Below are 25034 nucleotides of genomic sequence, written 5' to 3'. Positions count from 1 at the left end.
TTCTAACTTCTGCTAGGAAATCATGCTTACACTGCTAAACCAGGCAAATTTGTACAGGTTGCTCTGTGCCTCCACAGGAGCATCCAATCTAGGACACAAAATATGCCAACTCACAAAATACTGCCACCCAACTTGAGTTCAGCATGCTTACATCAGGCAAACCTAATGGCAAGATGGCTTCTCCCACAAGGAGTCTGAAATATTGGTGAGGAAAATAAAGACCAAGAAAGGAAGTAACAGCATGGGCTTGCCAAGGGTTAGGCAGTCAGGAACAGAAGCAACATTTCCCCATTATTCCATGGTCTGTCAGGGAAATGCCATAAAGTTAATTTTAACAGGTTCTGTTGTCCCTTTGTTTTCATTAACGCTAGTATTTTTTCATTTTAGGTATAGTACCACTTACCTGTTTTTTCCTCTGTAAACATGACATTTTAAAATCCCATTAATTACGGACACAAAAAAAAGCTTTGCAGATTGATTCTTATCCCAGAAGTGCCAATTCCACATTGCCCCATGGTTTAAGACAAAAATGTGACACTCAAACTTTGCACAGTTTAAATGTTATTTTATTAAATATCTTCAGTTCAAGGTTTCATTGTAACAAAGCTATGAAGGTTCTACCAACATTCAGACCAAACAAACACTAGCTAACTTTAATTATTTCTATATCATGCAAAAATTCTGCATCAAATGCCTTCCATTTCCTGTTTAAAATGTGATATTTATAATATATATTATATAGATGCTAATATTAGCCCCATAAGAGAACATTAAGAATGCTAAAGGTGTACAGCTGTGTTTGATAATGGCCATACCAAGCTAAGGTTCTCATTAACTTAAAAGGAAACAAAACAAACAAAAAAACCCAAAAGAGAGTTTGTCTCCAAGACTGTGCAAAACCAAAAAACCCAACAGTTCTGTTCTTTTTAAATTTTCTCTGAAAGATGCAGATACTTAATACAGAGGGTTTTCTTTTTAATTATGAATAATTTTCAGGTAAAGAGACAAGGAAGATCAGACCTACAGAAGGCATGCATAATGTTTTGTATTTATCTTTTTTAAATGGCATAATTATAATCTCCTGTTTGCTCTCTCTTTGTGGCTTTAAAAAAAAAATCTGAGTAAAATATCAAGGCTTTCCACTTTTCCACTTCACTCACTGGCTTAGTGCTGTCTTAAAAATGTTTCAAAATGATAAAATCTAGTGTTTGCCCCCCATGGGTTCAATCCCCACACTCCTCCCTGGGGTGGTGGAGGGAGGAAGAAAAGGGTATTTGCTCAGACAAACCTGGGAAGTGTGGATGGTCCTTTCCTTCATCAGGGGTTAGCTGATCTAATCCTGGTGTGGGATAGCACCTCTCTAACAAAGAGAGCAGAGAGCCATCTGTTGCAAAGTGACAGCTCCACTTTGTGCAACAGCGGTTATTTTCTGCATTCTGTTAAATAAGGATTAAAATTCCAAACTGGCTTTCTTCTCTTCCGTAGTCTGTAAAAGGGTTGCCTCACACTTAGTATGCTGTCAAAGCAATTACTTTAACTCCCTTGAAAGATCCGAAAAATGATTAGGGGTAGACAGAAATCCAGGTAAAAGCCCATCCCAACTGCTGCAAGCGATGCCTTCCCTTGGTCAAGACAAATCCTATCGGGTCCGCCAGAAAGGCCATTTTCTTCTTGGGGTGAGGCCCCCTCCTTGGTAAGGTCAACAAAACACTTCCGCATTCCCCACACAATGAATAAAGGAAATGGACTCCTTTTGCAGCAAAGAGGAAGATGAATTGGCCCAAAGGACAAACATCAGATCACGTGTGCTAACTCCCTTTCCCCTCGTTTCATGAGGTATCCTCTAACACCCAGAGGCAACACAGGGAGGTGGCCTGGAGTCCTTCAGCTATGTTTTTTGAGGTTCTGATCTGATAGTTTTCTGTGTTACAACATCACTGTAAAAAATAGAAAAATTACCCAAATAAACACTAGGAAACATGACACTTAAAAACATCAGATGGGTTAGTGGTGGGGAGAAGCACCTGGCTGGGGCTGCTGGCTCCCACTGCTACTTTACTCGGAGACCAAACAAATCAAACAGGAGGCCAGGTAACCCCTTTAATTCTATGGGTGCATATATTTCAGTATAAAAAAAACACACGCTATTTATGCCTCATATAGGAGTGTATGTGCAAGTCTTCATGAAGAACGTAACACTAAGTTTTTTGTCTGCTTCCTAAGAACACGTGTTCGGCAGCACTGTGGATCCCGACTATGCTACTAGAAAGGAAAAAAAGAAATAGGAAATCCCATACATGTACCCTCTTCCTCTAAAATCTCTGCTCTTAATGCAATGCTTTTTTTGTTTTGTTAAATTAAATAATCTGGCTTCAAACCTCCATGTTTGGCCAGGGAGTGGCTGCTTCCAAAACCAGTATCTCTGAAGAGCAAGCTTCTATTTAAGTTATATTCACCTAAACCCATTTTTTAATCCCTACTTCCACCTTTAGTTTTAAATCAACATCCCATTTTGTTATTTTTTTCTTTTTAAAAAAAAAAAGTCTGTTTTGGGATCCAGCAGCCGAGCAACCAGCTTTCCATAGCGTCCTTGCTGTGCAGAAATTGAAGAAGAAACTCAGGCTGAAGTCAGTCTGCCAGGCAACAGGAAGAGAAGTGCCTCCTCCCTCTTGAACCCCAGTCTTCACACTGGCTCCTCTGGGGTCTCCTCGCCACCTCTCACCGACTGAAGTCGCAGCACAGCCTGAATGTGATGTTAGCTTCCACCATGGCTTTGCGGAGCACAGTTCAGCCATCCGCTGCTCAAGCCGCCTCCTTTTTTGCTCTCCCTCTCTCTTTCTCTCTCCTTCACTTTTGCTTTCCCCCTTACTTCATTCCTGAAAGATGTTCCAGCTGCTGCCATTTTCTTAGCCCTGGGGGAGGGGGCAGGTTGGATAAGCTGTCATTTATTTAGCATTACTCCTGTTTTTTATTATTTTATACAAACAACATGTCTTTTTTTTTAGATTTAAAAACACCTTCGTACAGCAGAAACAGACACGATGGATCCATGGAAAACAACAGAAAGGCAGCGCCCGGAGCATCAGATGCATGCAGGGTTTCGTGCATTTGGCTGCTGCCTGTTTGTAATTTGTATTTTTTTTTTTTAACGTCAAAACAGACATAACCGTTGCTGTCACTCAGGCACTCCAGAGCTGCTTGCTAAGAAGATATTGCCCTCCAGCTGAGTATCTCCACAAGTTGCTGAAGTCAGGAAGAGGTAGTGTCCGCCCAGAAAGGAGAGGGGAGAACAGGATGGAAGATGGAAGGAAATAAAGCCAAACATTAGCTGTACACAATTAATAAAACACGTTTTCTACAGGCTAATTATTTGGTGCAGGCAGAAACCCTTCCTAACACAACACAGACTGGGGCTTCTGTGGAAAGCCCTGAAGACAAGAAGCACACTTTCCCTTCCAGGTGGCTGAGTGTGCCAATTAAAATGAACGACTTGCTAAAATGAATTATTTGCTTGATTGGAGCAGACTGGGACCCACTATCTAACAGTGACATGTCCCAGAAGTTGAAGTTTCCCAAGGGGTGATCAAAGGCTCTGGTCCTGAGGAACAGTTTCTGCCTAACTTCCCATTGGCTTTTGCCTTGAAATGAAAGATTTTTTTTTTTTTTTTAAGCCTTCAGTAATTTTGTCTCTGCATGTTTGTAATATTTAAACAGATGTATGAGCTTTTCTGCAGTTTTGCAAAATTGTAGCCCTAGTGACTGCTTTTAGCAAAGGCGCCTCCTGGTGCCTTGCCTTCTTGTGTCAAATTACTGGATTAATTTTGATCAGGTTTAAGGTTGGGGTTTTTTCATGTCTGTTTAGTATTGTCCTGCCATGAAAGCGTAGCCAAAAATCTTCTTTCTACCATTTCTTAGTTTGCAAATCTTTGTCGCAAACGCTGTTATTAGTCTTCTCCCTTCCCTCCCTTCTTCTTCTACTCTCTCCTTACACAGAAGTCCTCTGATTAACCTCAAACTTCTTTTACGGCTGCAGTTTCCTTTTAAGTTGACTTACTCAAAACTGAACTCTGCCTTCCAGGTAAGAACAAACCACTCATTTCTATTTAAGCATTCTTATTCCCCTCATTCCTCCTTCATCCTTACTCTTCACTGCACGTGGGCCAACGCTGCTCCAAAATGATTCAATGTGTTCAGATGGGGGCCGCCCACACTGACCCCACTTGTAATTGCATGTGATGACACCTGCTTCAGAACCCCGAAATGCATGCAAATATTTCAACTTCAATTTAATTCACAGGTTTTTTAAAATATTGTTTTAACCAACATTTTATGGTTTGGAAATGGCTTCTGCTCTGCAGTTTTCAGAAACCCTCCAGCACATACTTTTGGAGGAGGTGCAACATTTCAGCAGCCAAGTTAAGGAAACATACCTCTTCTGTAGCAGCTAAGACTCTCCAGTCCTAAGCTTCCTCAGAACTCCTAGGCATAGCCACTGAGCCATACTGATCTTTAATTTAAAATTTCTTCTGCATCTTTTTTGGACTAGGACAGAAGTCTCCCTCAACATCTCTGTGATGAAAACTGATGCGAGTAAGGTTTTTTTTGTTTCCCTGCAAAGGCTTTATCCTTCTCACCGCCTTACTCCCTGGAAATTCAGCTGATTGTCCAGCTCTCTTGAAAGCTTCCGTGCTTCTGGTGCCCCCAACTGGCTTTTGCTTTTCAAATTCCATCTGTGACCTCTGCAGTTTGCTTGTGATAGTTCACATTCCTTTCCATTGCCTTCAGTAGGGTTGAATCCCTCACAACATCTAAGAATAAAAACTGCTCTTGGCTTAGTCCCAAGTAGTACACAATACTAGGACTCAAGTAGTAACTGTACTTGAGTGGTTCATCCTCAAATAACCACATTTAAAAAAAGCTTGTCTCTCAGGCGTAGATGTTTTTTGTGTCTGCTCTGAAACAGAAAATCTTTAGTATAAAGGTCCTAAGATTAGGATACTTAGATCTTTAGCTAATTGGGGGATATTTTAATATCCTCTGATATTATTATTTGTGTAGATTTTTTTTTTCCTCTGAGTCTTCTCAACATTTTACACTAAATAGCTTCTGCTCATCAGAAATTGAGTAGTAACATTTATGTGAATAAATCTTTACCCTTATGGCATAGAAATTGTTCTGTATGCATTTTACAATATCCTCTCTAGAATATGACATTCTCATCAAAAAAGTTCTCTGAAATCACCCGCATGTAAAGGTAGATCCCTGATAGCTGGGAAACAGCAAACCTATGCACAGCATAATATACTCTTCCTCTCTGCTCTGGATCAGCACTCTGTCCAAGCACAGAGCTGAGTACCTGGGAGGAAGCACGGCTGCTACAAGGGTAGCTATGCTCATGAGCAACCATCTGGCACATGACTCCAGCTTGTCAGGAGTGGCAGATAATCCTACTGAGTCCAGAGGACAGGGCTTAGAGAAAGGAACACCAACTGATCAGCAGAAGTTTTTAGCCTACGGACAACTAAAAACGGTTCTCTCACAGCCAGCTGAACAGCCTTGAATACTGAATTCCCACATAGAGCAGCCTTAGCTGTGTGTGTGATATACTCCTTCCCTGATAGTCCATACCCGTATTTGATCTTCACTGGAGAGGTGCTGCAGGAGCTCCAGAGCAGTGGTAGTGGACATTCAGCCACTTGCCATCTCGGCGGTGCCAGACGCGGGTCTCTTCAGACTGCGTGGTGCGGGGCCGGCCTTGGCCATCTATGTACTGTGTCAGGCGGATGTACGCGATACAGGCAGCATCTTCACCAATGACATGGACGTGGGGATTCAGGATGGTGGTGTGTATTGGCTTGCTGTTCTTCGACAGTACTGGTAGAACATGCAAAACCATCAGCTTCGTTTTAGTACTAAGAAGGAACAGCCCCCGCATCCTTCAACCTCTACTGTATTCTACTCACCTTCCACTGGATTCTGGGATACAATAAAAATTGCTCCTGCAATTTTCCAGGCAAAATCCAAGCAATTCTTTCCCCTATCACCTGTTGTTCTCCTTAAGAACTGCGCACGTACTATTGCCTAGAATCCCCTGGCCCCTTTGCTCCCACTTCTGCAAAGCACACTGATCAGATTTTCAACAGTGGTGCTGTTTCTTCAGTTTTAGGAAAAGATCTTTTAGTTACAGAATATTGTTGCAAAGGAGTCAATCAGGAGATCTTTAAGCTAGGCCTGCATTAAATATGAACAAGCCTCAGAGAAGTGTAAAAATCACTCCAGAACAGGCAGTTGAGAGAGAAAAAGTCTCTGTATACTTAGAGCACCAGGAATTGCCTATACTAAGGACCTTGATCTAACCCCCAAAATAAAACAAATTGAACAGCCCAGGATTCAAATTTCAGTTATCTTATTCTCTGGAGACATCCAGGAAGGGAGGCAAATCCACTAGGATAAATGATAGCATTTCTCCCAACTCTTTTTCCTGCCCCAGGCTGCAAGGTGACCCTTGTATCCACGTAACAGGTTCATTAGGTGTTAGAGATCTGAAACCATCCAGGGAAAACTCAAAGCAAAAGCATGACTGATTTGTGCATGACTATCTTTATGTCAGACCATTCAGTATGTCTACCCCAAACATACATGTTGTTTCCATCAAAATATGCTCATTTTTTCCATTTCTATATCAGTAGGAAATCCAGTGCCTCAAACTTTTAAAGCTCCTGCAGTCCATGCTTACAAAATATTTGCACCAGAGAAATTGTATGCCTACAGTGAAGGGGTCTGGGGGTTAGGACTGAAATTGTTGCTGAAAAAGGCTTTTGAGAGAAAGCATGCTGGTTATTACGAATGCATCATAACCCATCCACAATCAAGTTCTTGCTCGTTCTGATAGCCAGTAAAAACAAGGGCAATTTTCCCCCCAAAATGTGGCATAAAGGAAGATTAAAGAGAAAGCTGTTGGTGTTACCAAATCTACCCACTCACAGTTCTCAAAGTAAAACTTATGGAAATCCATTCCTTCAACCAGGTTCCCCAGTGCTTCAGGTTCAAATGAGGTCAAGCCAGGATCACAGATTTTTCTGCAAAGAAAAGCACTACAGGCTTACAGTCTGCATTTGAGCCCAAAGGCTATTTACACAATGAAGTGCTGGTATGGCATTTGTCTCACACCCTGTGTCCACCTAACTATTTCCCTACTCAAAGGAGTAAGTTCCTGGAGGACTCAGTCCTACTGCAACAATACAGAGTTGGTGCTAGTTGGCATTTCACATAAAACAGGCCTCTAGGTTTCCGGCTTTTCTTTTATTCTCTTTCTGCCCATCTCACTCCCCTCCCCCCTACTTCTCCTACAAAGCCAGGACATTTTCCTTTTGTCGCTCCTGTTGCTGTTTGATACCCGACTTCTACTTTATGTTCATTTAGAGAGCTCTACCATATCTCTACTCCTAATTGATGGAGGCTAAAAAAACATAAAACTTTTTACCATCCCTGACAACTCCTCATACCTAGGAGCCAGAACATCACTTGCACACAAACTGATAAACTACCTGTCAGAAGACGTCTGTACTTACGTATAAGCCTCAAAGTCTCCATTGTTGATGGCTTCTATCAGCTGCTCTGTTATCTTAATGATCTCTTGCTTACGCACTGCGAACAAGAAGAAAGAGCAATTTAACTGCGCATAAGGCTTCAGCGGGAATATGGGGCTAGTGGGTGCTTCCTACAAGCAATCTGCAGACCACTGTTAGTCTAGATCTCATAGGATGCTGCTCCCTACAGTCTGGAGATATGCAGTAATGACAGCCATCCACATGAGAGGAGGGGGGCAGTGGTATGAAAGGGGAATGGTGATCCCATAATGCAGGGAGAAAGGAAATAAAGATGTCATTTGAATTTTTTTCTTCTAGAAAGTTCTAAGGTACCAGAGGTGTCTCCTGAATGACAGACTTGAGGTGCTTCTGGGGAATCTGACCAATGAATGTCAGTGAGCCTGCCCATGTGAAGCACTTGTCTGGCAGCTTAAGATGTGGAAACCCTTCACCACAGTAGTCCTATACAAATGGCCACCACACAGATCAAGCCAATTGGAAAAAGCCTCCCAACAACTTGCCTATCACCATCACCAATACCTCAGCTATTATGAATGCTGCAAACAAGCAACTGGGACATGTAGACTTCTGCAAGCTAGAAAGACAACCGCAGCAGGATGGACGGGTTGGATGAACAGGTCCTAGCTATATACTAGTGCGCACTCTCTTCCTCAGGCAGTTAGCTTCTGCCAATCCCTATGGCACAATTCTTTTCAGCACTGTGACAGCATTGCCATTAACCCAACCTAGCACGCTGGACTTCAAGATGAATGAAGACAGGGGCTAGCTGTCTACTGTTATTTGGCCCCTCTCTGACCAGCACCTCTGCACTCTCTTCTGTTGGTTTCCCACAGCCGACTGCCCAGGCCCCATCCCCTCTGAGGCGTTCCATCACCCATGCTGATCTCAAGAGTCCTCAACACTCGCAAAGTTTTCGTCGTGTCTGTTAAAGAACACAGTTCTAGTTCTATGACTATATGTGCACCATATATATGCCTGAGCCTGTATGCACACCCTCACATTCTTCAGCCTTCCCCCCACTTTCCCTGTAGGTAGAATATCCTGCACATTATACAAGTATTTAGGAGGTGCTCTAGCATTATCTTCAATATTACCAAATAATTTACAATTCCTACCACCAGAAGTGGAATTTATCTGCCCTTAGGCATCTAAAATGTAGGTGTCTGAAATGGAACCAGTCACCTGACTGTTCCTCCTTTAGGCCCTGAAGTAAGTATGCACTTCTGGAAGTCTCACTTGAGGCATCTCAGATGCCTACTATCAGGGGGATGGTGTTTAAATCCAACCTACCATCTTTAGATGTTCAAGCCAGGGAAGGTGAATTCCACTCTAAATGCCAGAAGATGCTAGTGTGAACTGCCCTCCACTGTAAACTTTCATCCACATGGGCATCTCATCCCACCATTGATAAGTGCAGCTGAAGAGCAACAAGATGATAATCTCACTGGCTATGAAAGATGTCTGCACCCACTCTGGAAATCAATTAAGAGAATTACACTACCCAGCCAACCACAGAAACATCTCCGACAGGGGACAACTGGCCCATAATAGTAAGGGAGCTGGTTTTGCCACTCAGGCTGTATATATTTCCACACATTCAAAGATGTATACAGGGAATGGATCAAAACAACACAGTGGGCCACGTTTATTGTGAAAAAATGTCTTTACAAGCAAGTTGTCTGGAATTGCTTCCGCATGAAGCGGAGCTACTTGTTGGACCTCCCTCCCACGCAGAGCACACACAAATGTGTGCAATGTGCGGAAGACGGAGTCCATGGGAAAGGCTCTATTTGCCATGAGTGAGGAAGTCTGCAGACCACAGCCACCATATGCTGACTCATCCCAAGGAGATTTTCACCCTCTTCACAAGTGTCGCTATGCAGCAGCATTGACCCTATCCTTCAACACATGTCCATTCCATCAGACTGTGCTCGTCTTCTTGCTTCTACTACATGTCCCGAGCTACAGCCAGCACACAGGAGGTGACACATTTTTTCCGAAGGACAGAGAGCCTTGGGATGTCACGGGGGAAGGCATTCAGGTCTGCCCCTCCTGATGAATCCACAGGGCCTCCTCCAGCCTTACACTGCAGAGGGGCACAAAAGGGAGGCAAGCATGCACCAGCCCAGATATAAAAGTGTGACTCAAGGCTATTCTGCTGTCTTTTTTGAGTAATCTAAGAGGCAGCCCTGCTACAGCAGCCTGCCAGCACTGTTGCAGCAGCACCGCCAGCAGGAGTCTGCAGATGGGAACACCGCGGGCGTGCCAGGACCCACGGCAGCACTTTTAGCGGAATTCGGTCTGAACACCGGGGCAGAGTTTACAGCCGGGCCCTCCTCCCCACTGGCGGGGGGGAGCCGGCGGCGTGGGGCCGGCGGGCCGGGTTCGGGGCCCTCTCCCCGCCGCCTCCCCACGGCCCGGGCCCGCCCGGGCGGCGGCACCGCGGCGCCCCCAGGCGGCCGCCGCCGCTCCCTGCAGCCAGCGCCGCCCGCCGCGGGAGCTGCCCCGGGAGCCGGCGGCCCCGCCGTGCCTGCGCCCGGCTGCCAGAGGCCGTGCCGCCCGCCGGTAGCACCTGCCAGAGGCCGTGCCTCCCGCCGGTAGCACTGGGCGGCGGCGGTTAGCTCAGCGGGGCGCCCCGTCCCTTCTCGGACGGACGGGAGGTGAGGGGCATAGAGGTGGAGAGAAGAACGGGGGGAGCTTTACATCTACGGTAACTAGCATTAGTTGCACTACACCACTACTGCTACCCAGCTGCTAACTTACACGGTGCACGGTTAAGTACAAAGGGAACTACTGGAGTTAGCAAAGGCTCCGACTGAGCACGCTCTAACTCCAATGTCTGCCCTGGGCTGTCCCAGGCAAGAAGCTTCTCTTCACAAGACTGTGTAGCTGCAAAACAAATGTAAGCATTAAAATAATAAACAAACAAAAACCAGAAAGAAAAAAAAACCAAAAACCCAACAAAGAAGTACAAACACACACAGTCCCAACCCCGGACAGCACACAGACATCCACAGCTCAGCAACCTCTACCCGCTCTCCTGCCTCTGTCACACCACACGTCAGCGGGGCTGGACACTGCTCAGAGGGGCCCACCCTGGCACCGGTGCAGAAGACCCCTCAGAGCACAGCAGGAATCGCACTAATGCTGCTGGAGGTAGTTGAGGGTGACCTAGAACACTGGTCGGAATAGTGACAGAGCAGCACGAGGGCAAGTTCGAGATGTGAGTGAAAGGGAAAGAAAGTAGGGCATCCAAATCACTGCAAATCTCAACTTGGGGGGGAGTGGGGTGGGAGAATGCTGCCCCACTTGGCAGAGAAGTGAATTGGCACTCCTCAGCGTACCAAGCAGGGCCTCGCAATGAGCGACAGGAAGGACTTAGTAAGAAAGCAGTGAACAGTTCACAGCAAAAACAACTTCAGAAGAGATCATTTCCCTTCCGTTCTGGCTGGGCAAAACACCTTTCCCATTGCACCTCATGAACCAGCAGTTTGACGACCTTAGAGCTGCTTAAAAAATAAGTAACAGAGAGGCTCTGACTGCTGCATTGTATGAGATACTGGTGCTGTGTGCAGGAGACCAGGGAAGGAAGACAGGAGGAGACAGAAGAGGGCATGCCTGTTGCTTCCTTCCCAGACTGACTCGAACATACTCCAGATGTTTCCAACTCATATTAAGGATCCTTCCATTATAGCTTTAAATAGGCAGGTAGCTAGTACAGTATGTCTGTGTAAGGGAAAGGCTGGGAATCCCGTCTAGATTTTCTCCAACCTACTAGCTTTTTTCCTATCCATTTTCAGAGCTTTTCAGCCACAGGCTCCTCTACAGAGGTAGCCAATTCAGGACAGATCAGGCAGACAGTACGGTAACTGGCAGACTAACCACAGTACCAGCTAACTGAGCTAGCAAGACAGACATGCAAGGTAAAGCTCACAACAGAGAAATGCCCCTCAGAGCCAATATTATCCAAGGATTTTCACTCAGACCACCTGACAATGGATTCAGAAATGCTGAGGGGCTTTCCAGCAGCCACAGCCTCCCTTCCAAAGCATCCTTGAAGCAGTCTGTAAAAACTGTTTTTCATTCCTTTTGTACTTCCCGAGCAACATCCACGTCTGGGGTGCTCAGAAGCTCTTGACAAGCGACACTGAATTCAGCCTCGCACATCCCCTCCATAAGCAGACCTGCACCACTGACCCCATTTACCACAAGGAAAACTAAAAGATGCAGTGACTTGCCCAAGGAAACCCCAAAAGGCAGTGTCTCTGCAGAGAACTCCATGTCTTGCCCAGATGAAAGCAAGGGAATGAAATTAGCTAGGATGAGGTTCTGTTTTTTTTCCAAAAAGGGAAGGAATGTTCTGGAAATTTTCAGTGTGCAAAGGAGGGTTATTTTGCAGGAAGGGAGATGATTTCTTTTTATTCTGGAGTACTGGAAATGAAAAATCAACGTTCTGGAAGGAAGTTGAGGAAGGGAAAAATCTTGGGGAAGGAGAAATGGGAAAGGTGGAGGGAGGGGTGGGAAAAAGATGCCGTGAAGCACTTCACCCCTGGACTTACTGGCTGAGAAACAGAGAGAAAGCTGGGACTGCATGGACTCAGTCTGTGTTTTGCTCTCACTGTGCCTCCGTCCTTCAAGCACTGAGCTGCCGTCCCCGGTGGAGAGAGGGGGAGCTAGCATGGCAGGGAATTAAAACACAAACACAAACAAAACACGCAAGTTCAGTAAATAAAAAAAGAGAAAGCAAATAGGAGAACATTAAAGAAACCACAATACTGGGCACAAAACATGCAGGAGTATCCTCCAGGGCAAAGCTAAGTAGACTACTCTACAACATGGACCTACTGTGCAATTTAGAATGACACAGGGGCAGGGGGGGCACTGCCTTTAGTCCCGCCACAGTGGAAACAACATATTCCTGAGGCAACTGTCACTGATGGATCAAGATGGTGTCTCCTACACCACAGCAGAACAGATCTGCGTAACCTGTTGTCTATTGAAAATAAGAAGTTGGCAGAGGAACTGCACAAGCACTTCCCTTTTCCTAGAGTCATGGCTATGCAGAATGCTGAGAACTCCAACACCCCAAGTCTTTTGGCCTATTTATTTTTGCTTGAGTGCTTGCTTAGCTTAAAACACGGAGGGGCAGGAACTGAACAGGAACACTGCTACACTTAAAACTGAAGGACTGAAACTAGCAGAGCTGGCCATAGCACAAACCATTACTGTGCAAGCTCGTTCCCTCCCAACCACACCATTCAAATGCTCCCTTCCATTAAAATCACAACTAAATTTTCTAACCTCTGCCAAAAAAAACCCAACTCAGTTGTTGCAGCAATGTAGCCCTATACAATTTTTCATAGATTTAGCCCTGGCCAGCTGCCCTCCTTCCCCCCCACCTTCTGTTCCAGTCCTAGCCTTCCTTTCCTCATAGCATTTGTATTCCTGACTTACAGGACCTGTTGGCTCAACTGGCTCAAGTCTGGGACCTCTCCTGAACAAAAGCTGCCAAAGGAGACAAGGTTCTGGGCAAACATCTGTTCTGGACAGATATCCAGCAGAGATTAGATAAATCAATTTCATTACCACACTACCAAAACCATCCAGTTGCCTTCCCTCAAAGCTAGATTCTTAAACCACGGATTACTCTTTGCCAAAAAGGTGGGAGCTAGAATACTGTCCCGTAATGACGTCAGGTCTTATCTGAAACAATCTGTATTGCAGAGTTCATTTACTCACTGGCATGCGTTTCTGCTCCCTGTGACTCCTCAGAAGAGGAGCCAGCAGCTTGTGATAAGCCACAGGAAAAGCATCAGAAACTAGCCCAGCTGACAGAGGTGACATTGCTGCTACACCACAGGGTCAGCATTGATTTTTCTCTGGATATGTAACTCAGATTGACTACAGGGAGAATGAGAATACCTCTGCCTCAAAATGCAAACTATTGACACATTTGCCTCAGAATGCAAACGGCATTCACCCATCCCAAACCTGCCCATTCAAGAAAATGTCTGCTCGTCCTTCTTTAGAGAGGTCAGGAAAAGGACAGCTGCTTATGAGCAGATATGGGACTTGGAGCTCCTTCATCTAAAGAGGTCTACAAGCACAGAATATTTATGATATGGTCACTGAAAGGTGTGAAGTCTCTTCTCAGCCTCTCCCTCTACTGATACCTCAAGTCAAGGACATGAAAAATCACTTCCATTCAGAGACAACAGGCTGAGAAAGATCCTCATCTTAGAAACAAAAATAGACCCAAAGAGGAAAAAATAAAGAGGGAAGTGTGTGCATGTCACTGAAGAGATTCCCAGAAAGGGGTGAGAAGGGAGACCGAGCAGTAACAGAGAGGTTTCAACTCCCTATAACCTACAGGGAAGCACAAAAGCACAACCAGATGCCAAACCTCAAGGGACTGGTAGGGATTTTCCAAGCCTAGAAATGGGCTGGAGATGAACAGATTATGGTATTTGCAAGAAAAGAATTCCAACTCTGAGACAAAAACAAATTAGCTCAGGGCAGACATTGTTTATACACCACAGAGGCCAAGTCAGCTGGCTCCCCAACGCAGGGTCCCACTGTGACAGGAATGACAGCGTCATGGCAAATTTATGAGCTGAGTCAGACACAGAAATCTGGGAAGCTAGTTCAAGGCAATGATCAAATCTCCAGGATCCTCTGCCTGCACTTAACTGTGTTAGAAGTTACAGGCAAAACACCTACCTTTCAGATCCTCATCTTCGGTCGTGGTGTTACAGCTCTCTGTGGAACCCTGCGTGGCAGAACAGAGCATTACCAAGCATCAGCAGTTGTGAGCATGAGTAAATAGTTTGAATTGTTTGTGAAGGAAGATGGGGGAAAGCGCAAAAACATTGGCAGGGATGGCAGGGAGAGGATGATACAAGGAAGATTTGGATGGAAGCAGGCCAAATATTAAGCACAACTTAACAGCATCTCTGCTCAGCTTTTGTGTGTTTAAGCCATTCAAGACATCCACCCAGAACTTTTACAAGGACAGAAGTTACCAAACTCTGTCAAATGAGATCAAATGGGAGTTGCTTCTGTTTGGAAGAAGAATAGCCACAAGAAGCTAAAGAAGGGCTCCTAAGCTTTCTCAGAGGAATAGGTCTCCATCTCCAGAAGAAAAAAAAAAGTACGTAAGTACCTGTATCTTCTTTCACCCCACATAAAAAAAGAGAGTGGTGATTATACACCGCAGCAGAAAAGAGAAGATAACATTTGAATAGTTGCCCCTACTCAGCCTCTTCCAGAGATCCACAGCCATACAACACAACCCTCCCAGTCTACTGACAGCAGTATTCAGGAGCATGCTACAAAGGCTGAAAAGGTAGAAACCAAAGTAAGACACACGAAGACGAGAACAAGAGAGAAGCAGAGGTTTCTCTGGCAACACTCCCATCCCTTACCTTTATGCCATCTGTAGCATTATGGACAACAGTTGTTTGAGGCTCCTAGGAAAGGATGGAAGAATCATTAAACTCCAGTTCCAAAGCATTCTCTCATTTTCACTCCCCAGCAAGTGGAGAAAAGGTGACTGACATAAAAAAAAAACCAAACCACAAACTCCAAACAGCACACATGTGCTTGCGTGCACGCGCACACACTTCCTGCACAGAAGGTTTCCTAAAGAGAGAGGCTGCACTAAAAGCTATAGTCGCAAGGAGACAAAGCCCCCAGCTTCCCTGCAATTGCCCCTGATTCCCAATTCGCCTCCAGTGAACCAGGCTGGCACAAACACCAGACGGCAACTGAGCAGCCAGTCTGCACCCTCTGCAGCAGTTCATGAAGTAATGACCCCTCAGCAGCGTCCTCACTGGAAAATGTTTCAGAAGAGGGAGAGGGGAAGGAAAGGATAATACTGGGCTGGGGCCTTTGTCTCCCAGTTTTTTGGAAAGTTTGTCGGGTATTTTACCCTAAAAAGGGACATTCATAATTTCCATAATAAAAAGGGGATAAGCCAGACCACCTCAATGCCTCTCAGAGAGCAGTTGCTAAGAGAACTGGGCTGTGAAAAAAGACACATTTTTCTAAAAGTCTCTAAAATGAGATCCAATTTCAATAACAACAACAATAATTAATAATTTAGAAGGGCTTCCTCAGTATCAAAACCATAATGAACAAAGCCAGTGAAGGGAAAGCAGAAAATTATGAAGTGTCCCAAGAACCCTTTGCCCTACAACAAACAACAGAAACATCAAATCCCACCCTTCCCACCCCCCAAAATATGCCAAATCCAACTCTCTAGAGACACACAACAACGAGCAGCTACCAGGCCTATGGGTGCTAACTAGCTCCTGCACTCATCTCTTCATTACCAGGACAAGACTTCAGGATCCCGCACCATCTCCTCCCACTGCTGTCACTCTCGCGGGGTGGCTCAGCAAGGGCAGCAGGGACTCTGACGGTGCGGTGATGTACGCTCACCCATCCACCTCTGCCACCCATGGCACTGCTGCCTGATCTTCCAAGCATACTGAGGCAGACTACACCAAGCTGTGCCGTTAAACATACTAGGCACAGGGCACCCTATGAATCCCGCTGTACACAGCCCAAACAGAAGATGCTAGCCCAGTAAGTCAGCGAGCTGCAGGGGATGAACTACACAACTGCGCAGGCCAAATGGGCCATCAAAAGATTCCTTTAAAAACCCTTTGCCCGCCCTTTCTTCTGTGGTGTCCTGAAGTCCATCCTCCATTTCCTGGGTGCTGGAGAGTGGATGGAGCATGCCACTCTCTTCTTCCAAACCAGCCTCCCCAAAGCCAGCAGGAACAGTTGAATGGGACACAGAGAACTATACAGGGATGGCACAAGGGGAAGTCCAGGCAAGCTGCGATCCCCCACATCCAACCACAGCACTGCTCAGCACCCCCCCCCCCCAAAGCCTGTGAGGCTGTGATCAGGCCCCACAGCAGCACAGGGACACAAACAGAACGAAGCCAAAACACAAGCTGAAACAGAGCAGCACAAGCAGCACTCGGGATGGGGGGGAAGGAAAGAAGGGGAGAGGACAGAATCAAAATTAAACCAAACAGGGGAAAAAAAAAAACAGCGGTTGGGGAAGATACCATGGACGTCTGCACTGGGGGTGTTTCTTTTGCAGTGCTTACTATACTGGTTTTGTTGTTGCTCTGTGGCTGAGACAGAAAAACATGGTTTTAGTTCCCCTGCTGGGCAGCAGAGGCAGCAAAAAAATGACAGTATTGCTTCAACCCCAACCATCTCCTCAGACCCTCCCCTCCCCACAGGCTCGATCACCAAGAAGAGGAAGGAAGAAGGAGTGCTGCCCGGGTGACTGGACATCATCCTTCCCTCAGAGGCAACAGCTGGTGTAAGGGATGTACCAAAACCCAAATATGCGTGGACTGCTGGAGCTATAAGGAAGGAAAACAGAAGGGAGAAAGGCAGCAGCCCAAAGGGATGGGGAGAATCCTGCAATGAGCACCAACAAAAGTATTTGGCGAAGAAGAATGAGCGATGGCAGCAGTCCCAAGAGAAAGAGACTACAGAAGAAGTGACACACAATAGTCATGGTGCAGTCTCAAATAGGGGACAAATGGGAATCATGTCTGAGAAGTCCCAAAGTGTGCAGGAACAGTCCCAGATATGTGATGATGCCAAGCATCCCAGGGCATCTACTGATGCAAGAAAAAGTGTGGTCAGCCCTAGAAAAGGTAGAGAAAAGGTGAGGTATGATGTGTTGTGTCCCTGCTGTGACCTGAACAAAGAGACTTCAGGACCAAAATATGGAAAGGGATGGGGGTGGGACGCAAGGAGAAGGCCATGTAGTTCCCCAAGTAGCAAGTCCTCTGGATAGTGCCCAGCAGTTTTTCATCTTTCCCCTCTTCAGTCTCTCTTGTAGCTGCGGTAGAAGAATAAAATTTCAGTTTCCTGCATTCACACAGCACAACAGTGAGGTAGTCACCAGCTTACTGCAAAGAAACATCCCATTGAGTCATGTATGTCAGTTACATCAGGAATGAGCGAAGTCTGTTTGTAGGAAGACAAACCTGTGTCCACCAGTATATCGTTCCTAGCCCACAAATCCAGTCAGTTGTTGGAGAATTAGGCCCACAGTTACACTGCTGTGTAACCCCCACGCCAGGTATATAGCTCTCTTGCTGCCAGACACCAGCAACAGTGTCAAAGTCAGCACTGCAGGAGCCTCATTCAAACTCCTTGGTTTACAGATCAGGGGTATGGGATGGGAGCTCACAGCAGCATGACCTCATTGCAGCTGCTCTCCATCCCACTGTTCTTGGGGAGCACAAACATACTGCAAAACATCAGGCCCTCATCACCCAGTAACCACCACAAAAAATGCAGAAGTCAAATGCTGAGCTGGAAAACATCTGCCAAAGGTTTAATTATGTCAACCAGAGACGGATCCTATGAGATTGGGACTTCACACACCCTTACTAATACTTCAATTTTTCTTCACAAGCCGCATGACTTGGCTTAGCTATCCCTTTTGGAGAGGGAGAGAGGAGAAACAGAAGATGGGGCAGGTGGAGAGGGGAAGAAGTAGAAGAGAGAGACAGGAATGAATTCTTTAAAAGTCCACTGGAAAAAAAGAGCATATGACACACTCATCCCCAAAGCTAAGAAAGGAGAAACACTTCACAAATTACTGTTTATTGTCTCTTCCTATACATCCCCGTATTGTCCTAGGACTTTGGCCTTCCAAGACCTTTGCTTCCTGCATGCATTTCTAGCCCCATGGCAGAAGAAATGACAGGCCACTGTGGATGTAAGAGAGGAGCAGATCAACCTGAAAAAATGAACCCCAAGCTATTTTGTGGCATAAACACAACCAAACTTCTGGCAATGCCTGGGTCTATCCCTCCACACAGCACTGAGGCTCCCGTACTTCTTCAGAAACAGTGATCCTAATGCAGAGATCTATCTTCCAAACCTCTTCCAGTGAGAAAAGTACAGCCCATTTTTCTTAGTCCACTGGGATAAGAAGATAAAGTTAGCATGAAAGAAGCTATACAAAAATAGTTCTGATTTTTTTGAAGGCTTTATAACTGAGGCCAAATGGGGAAAAAAAAAATCATCCAGGAAGCCACCATTCTGAAAACAAGTTGACCGCAGCTTGTTAGGTGTGAGACGTGACCTTACAAAGTGCAAACCCACGTACACCCAAAGCACACAGCCTACCCTCCAGGCTGCACCAAACACCCAGTTCAGCCATCATGCTCTTCCCCGTCCAGTGGGCTGAAGAAGACCGAGCATCATGTTTGCTAGTCCAGAATCACATAGCATGTTACTCCAGGACAGAGTCCCAAGGAAATAAGAGGCAGAAGACTTAACCTAAGCAGTTTTCACTGCTCTTTCTCAGATGGAGGTATCTGACATACTGAGCTTCCTGCACACACTCATGTCTTGGGGCCACCTAACCAACTGCCCTTCCCTGGAAAAGACTGGGCTGCCCTTCCCAGAGCCCCAGGTACCACAGCCAACTCTTACTCCTCCTTCCCCTCCTACTGCCAGCCAACATCACAGTCACTGGGCAGGCTACGATCCTTGGTAATTCACAGCAGTACAGCTCAAGTTAAAAGAGGCCAAATCACCTAAAAAGGTGCCAGGCCCTTCTTAAGATCTATGTAACATGATTAGTTTTGGCACAGCAGTTGGCAACACTTCCTGAGCTAGACAAGAGACAGACAGACAGGCAGAAACAACACAGAGGGTGCAAGAGAAAGAAAACAGACCAGTGATCATATCGCTAGGGACACGCATTTCTAGCCAACTAAAAGAAAATAAGTACCAACACATGGGCCGTCTCTGGTTATTTAGCCACCTTCACTGCTTTCATGTTTTCTGAGGCTGACACTTAGACGATTTACGTATCCCAGCTGCTTTAAAACAACATGCAGAGGGAATTTAAGTACTGCTGGCAGTGGGCAAAAAAGACAGGCAAGAAAGGCACAACGACCTCCAGCCCTGGAGTTTCATAGAGGCAGGGCTAGTGAAAAGTCAGTCCCTCATATCAGGTTTTCCAAGCAGTACTTTGGGATTACTTTTTTGTGTTTACACAGTTTTAAGCTGTCATTGAAGGAGGAAGAGGAGAAATATCTTCCAGATAGCAATGTACAAACAAATTATTCTGCTTTCTCAGTACTATAACATTCCTGTTCCTACCTGCAATAGGGTACAAATATTTTCTGTTCTTTTTCTGCATAAAGGAGATAATGCAATAACTAATTTTTGTACTCTAGTTACTGTTCATATCTCAGTGTCAGAGACAAAGGCATCATCTAATGGTCTGTGTATGACTCCTTACAATATGGCACTGGCCAATTTTCTCTTTGCTCCCTTTAAAGTGGATTTGACTACTTTTCTGACAAATTCTGTGGATGTCAAACTTCTGGATGGATGAAAAAAGGAAATGAACAGGACAGGGGAGGTAGTTACTGGGTTTTTGGTCATGCTGGGATACATAAACGAGATCAGGACAAAAGGAAGTTTTGGATTATAAAGGCTCTGACAAACCTTTTCAGTAAGTGTGCTAAAAAAAGTGACCGGCAGCTCTGAGCTGCCTGGCGGTGCTGTGCCCACACATTTCATCTGAACAGTGGAGCCCCATCAGTCTCTGCCACATTTGGAGCGACTCCCAGTTTGTTCTACACTGCAGGGCTCCCACCAAGGATGACGGCACCAACACCAGGCAAAGCACCTGCTCCTCTTTTTGGCACCTCTGCAACAGAATGACAAAGCCCCATGTCCAGGCAAGGCACGCACTGCTCTGCTGAGCCCAGGAGAACCACTGCCTTTTTCGTTTCACACTCAGAGCAGGCAAGGTCAAACCGCATTGCCAGCAGTTGATTTTCTGCACAAAATGGGAACTGTATGACTGGCCTGGGGCCAGACGATCACAGGGCCCTTTTAGTGAGGACATGGACCTTTTAGTGCACAATGACCCCCCCCGCCACCGCCCCCCTGCACAGACATGCTATGTAGGGTGATGAGCACAAGCCGAGCGTGCATGGCATGAGAATGGCGGACGCACGAATCGCAGGCAGCTTACGGGAGGTGCTCACCATCAAATGCACACTGGAGCTCGACTTCCTTTTCTGGACACACCATTGAGAGAGGGAAAGAGAAGGGAAGAGAGGAGATGAGAAGAAAAGCACAGAAACTATTCACACATTGGTGTGCCAGCAAGGGCCCCCCTGCCGATAATGCTCCCCTAGGGGCAGGTATAAGCGGCAGCAGAAATGCACACACACGTGAGGAGGTGCAGAGAGAAGTCACCATTAAAGAACATGACTACACATTAGGGGAAAGGGCAGGGTTGAAGACCCCCATCCACTCAAACATCGAGGTCAGAACATAGGTGCCCCACACACTGACATAAGCAGAGGAGAAGAGGGAAGAATATATACGCACAAGATGTGGGAGGCAAGGGGGTGCCTCTATGTGCTCTCCCACCTCAGAAAACTGTGCAGCTTCCCCAGCCACACTGACGATGTAGGGTGGAGGGTGCAACAGGTGGGGCATCCCCAAGGGCTAAATAAAGAGGAGGGAACTTCTGTGCATAGCATACAGAGGAGAAAGGCTCCCTCACACAGAAATTAGGGCTGATTCGAGAGGCAAGGTACACCCATGCTCAGACACAGAGGAAAGGCAAGGAAGACAAAGAGGTACTCAACAGCCAGAACACCTTGTGCTCTCAGATACTGGGAGAAGAACAAACAGGGAGCAATCCTCAAACACTACCCAGCCTTCTTGGGCTCTACTCTTGTTCAAAGGCATCCTCAGTCATCTTCAAAGACACCTTCACACCAAACTGCACTCTCCAGTAAACCAGGCGCAGCATACATTTCTCTGCTTTTTCACTACTCTCTTAGTGTCATCCTGCCCAAGATGAGCCTGGCAGGTCTTTCAGCATTACAATGCTATCCCTTTTCCCTGTTGTCTCCACACACGTTTTCCATCTGCCCTTCTCCTTTGGTACTAGCTATGCTATTTCTCTGCTGCTTAGTACTCATGGGGGGGTACTACAGAGTCTAGTTCATAGAGTACTGTAGGACAGCACATCCCAGCCAAAAACCATGATGGCATGGGCTCAGGTATATAGCTCTGGACTCCCGCACACTACCACGGCCCACCTCTGGCGCAGCCCTTCAACTCAGCATAAGTCATGGATTTGTACCTCCCCATTTCATACACTTACCGAGCTTTCACAGCTTTCACCTTGAATATTACCTTTGTCGCCACTATCCTCACATCAGAGCTCAAGCTCACATACAGATGGGCATGCCTTTGAGAGCAGAAGTGCCCATGTTCACCTCATACCCAGAGCGACATTCCTAATCACACCATACAGCCCAGAATCACACAGCCACTGCACAAACAGACTCAAACTAGCAAAGCTTCTGCCTCATCTGGTCTTTAACTCCAGTACAGACAGACTCCAAACACTGATCTGGTCAGCATTTGGCTCACCAGTCTTCCGCTTCACGGAGGCTCAACACAGGGCTTGCCATTACCCAATTTACAAACCTGTGATTCCTCTCATCTTCTTTTAAGACAATGTAGCTTCTCCATAGGCTTCTCCTCAAGCTAGAGCTAAAATAGGATGTACTACCAGTGCATGAATATAATGATTAGACCACCAACAACCCAGAGGAAGTCTTGTACCCAGTCACAATAGGCAATTTTTAACTGGGAGAAGTGGAAATTCACACCAGCTGAGAAACTGCTCCAAAACTTCAGTTTTTACTTTTAATGTACCCTGTAAGTTGCAACAGACAAACAGACGCTATATGGATACTGCAGGGAAACTTCTCTCTTAAGGAAGACAGTCTCATTTGAAGTTCACATAGACTTTCAGTGAGTTATAGAAACAAGAAAAGGGGCAGAAAATGTTAAGAGACAAGCAAAAGGTTCAATACAAAAGGAGAGTCAACCAAGCCGTACAGAAAACAATCAGCCTCCTATATTAGAGGCACAAGTAACACTGACACAGGAGGAAACAGAATCCTCTGCAGATCAGAATTTAATCAGAGTACAATCTAAATTTAAAACAGTGTTGATCTATTAACATGGCATGATGTATTGTAGAAATCCCAGAAAGCACATTATTACTGGCTACTGTAATAACAAGGGGGAGAAAAGCTAGCTAGGCAGTATGAAAAGTGTGGGGACTGAGGTCTGTGTGAAGACCAGAGCATGCAAGTACTAGTACAACTCAAGACAGGTTAGGTAATGACAACATGAGGCACCAACAGTAAGTGCTAAAGCAACAAAACTTACTAAGTCAAAACATACACAAGGAAATTACTGAAACCAGATCCGTCTCCCAATCCCCTCTGTAACAGCCGCATCAGAGCCACCTACATCACCTTCCCAAGGTGGCTAGCTGAGTGAGCAAAACTTTTTGTTCTTCTTGTAATGTGACTGCAACTTAGCAAAGTAAATAAGATAACAGAAGTTTAGTTACAGAGTTCTCTTTCTCTTCCATAACACAGCTACATCTCTAAGTACTTCTAGGCAGTGCAGAGACGTCCCAGGGAATGCAAAAAATTGTTAAAGGCAGAGAGAAAGCCTGTAGTAAAGTACCTCACTGATCACTTTAATAATTTCCCTACATCTGAGCGACAAAAATTCTCCCAAAGCAGTACGAACAACATTTTCCTCTCAAACCCAGGGATGAACGTTTGCTAAAGTTCTGTTTCTGTATTTGTGTGAAATTCAGGTGATCATCTTAAAAGAGGAGCAGATTCTCTACAACGGGACTTAAGGAAGACTCTTGCTTTAGGTAACAATAAGCAAAAGTCAGCAGGTGACAGAAGACAGCCTGAAGACTCACTGTCTCTTCAGCATAGCAGCTATACTAGAAATGGCAAGCATAAATCATTCCAAGCATCTATAGAAAATACAACACAAACTAGAAGATGCTATAGGGAGTAGAGTGATTCCAGGCAAGGTCCCATTCACAGTTCTGGGCAGTTAACATGGATTTGTTTTTACAACAGCTTTTTCCATTTCTGTTGTCTACATGCAGTTCTCCCCCAGTTTGATACTGACAGACAGTATCAATGAATTTCAGGACTTAAGGTATGAAAAAAAAGTTGAACTCAAAGCAGATTAGTGAGAGGCAGCCTCAACTAGCAGATTTGAGGTCCTATTTCTACTTCTGCTTTAGTCCTTCTGTGTGATGCTGAGCAAATCATTTCACCTTTGTCAATCCATCTTCTCTCTTGCCCTTTTGTCAGCTTGTCTGTTTAAATTGTAAGCTACGAAGTAGGGATTTTCTGCTTAGGCATCGCTACAGCGCTAAGCACACTGGACCCTTGATCTCAGTTGGAGTTCCTAGGCATTACAACAGTGCAGTGAAAAAAGTGAATGCTTCAAAGGTGGGTAGAATGTGTAACTGGATGTCAGCACTTGAACAGATCTGAAGCACTCCCCAGGCATCTTGCATAAAACAGTTCAGTGTAAAACTGTGCTGTTCAGGTGAACTTGGGTTCTCCTCATTTAGTTTCACCATAGCAATCTTTAAACAGTATGGCTTTAAGATCATAAAAAGTCCAGATACAGAAATAGGAGCATTAACTCCTGTTGGTCACTGCATGGATTTTACTTGACCCTTGCAGATTTCCAGATTCTTGCAGATTTTCTAAGGATTCCCTGTTGGTTCACCTTGCTGCCGTGCCTTCTCTAAGACACACTTTCACTAACTGCTTTCTCAGCAGCCATGCCAGCTTACAGAGCATCCTGCCTTCCCCACATACTCTTTACTGGGCAAAGGGCAGGGAAAGCTGGTACCTGCCAGGCATAAAATGTACACTTACTGCAATATTCCTTACAAAGACCAGAAGAAATGGTATTTGGTGCCTCTTTGCAGTTATGTAAGATGAAGGGCAGGTTTTACAACATTAACTTTCTCAAACAAAAAAATCTGGATTTTTCCTCTTTCAGCTGAGTTATCCTTTCAGCTATGCTATTCAGCTTTTACTGGGAAAGAAAACAGTGTGCATGCAGCAGAGAGATAAGGTAGAAAATCAACAAATTTTGCAGAGCGTTGCAAGTGAACACTGTTAAAATCTGCATCCCATAGCATTCTCCACAAGTTACTATTTACATAGAATGCTACACTGTGCCTGAAAAACATTATCATATTGTATCCCCTAATCACAAACCAAAGTGCTCAGAAAAAAAAAGAAAAGAAGAAGAAACTGACAAAAAGCTTAGAGAAGAACTAATTTTAAAATACTTACAATTACACACTTAACTAAAAATAGCACTTTGTGCATTAACAAATTCTGATTATAAAGATGGTTCTGACAAGCCCTGCTAGAACTGGAAACACACACATCCTCTCACACAGTCGGAAGGGAAATTCCCCTTCGGGAAAAAAGGGAACATGACTGTTTGAAGGGCTGCTCAAAGACAAAA

General features: G+C 45.4%; 1 protein-coding gene across 14 annotated transcripts in view; it reads right to left on the bottom strand.

Moving 5' to 3' along the window:
* Positions 1 to 551: 551 nt before the first annotated feature.
* Positions 552 to 25034, bottom strand: part of CAMK2G (calcium/calmodulin dependent protein kinase II gamma) — a 152199-nt gene continuing 127716 nt past the window's right edge. For 2 of the 14 annotated variants that reach the window (XM_059820850.1, XM_059820848.1), the window contains exons 14-22: positions 16694 to 16762; positions 15035 to 15079; positions 14331 to 14379; positions 12170 to 12283; positions 10374 to 10499; positions 7572 to 7647; positions 6985 to 7079; positions 5629 to 5874; positions 552 to 3243 (exon numbers count right to left, since the gene is read on the bottom strand). In XM_059820850.1, coding sequence (XP_059676833.1) covers positions 5642 to 5874; positions 6985 to 7079; positions 7572 to 7647; positions 10374 to 10499; positions 12170 to 12283; positions 14331 to 14379; positions 15035 to 15079; positions 16694 to 16762 — 807 coding nt within the window. In that variant the 3' untranslated portion in view covers positions 552 to 3243; positions 5629 to 5641. Of the gene's footprint in view, positions 3244 to 5628; positions 5875 to 6984; positions 7080 to 7571; positions 7648 to 10373; positions 10500 to 12169; positions 12284 to 14330; positions 14380 to 15034; positions 15080 to 16693; positions 16763 to 20671; positions 20705 to 25034 lie in introns of all 14 variants that reach the window. The other 12 variants (XM_059820849.1, XM_059820855.1, XM_059820852.1 and 9 more) reach the window with 12 other exon arrangements.

Source organism: Gavia stellata, chromosome 9 (genome assembly GCF_030936135.1).
Source record: "Gavia stellata isolate bGavSte3 chromosome 9, bGavSte3.hap2, whole genome shotgun sequence".
NCBI classification, from domain to species: domain Eukaryota; kingdom Metazoa; phylum Chordata; class Aves; order Gaviiformes; family Gaviidae; genus Gavia; species Gavia stellata.
This window is presented reverse-complemented; position numbering and strand designations above follow the sequence as displayed.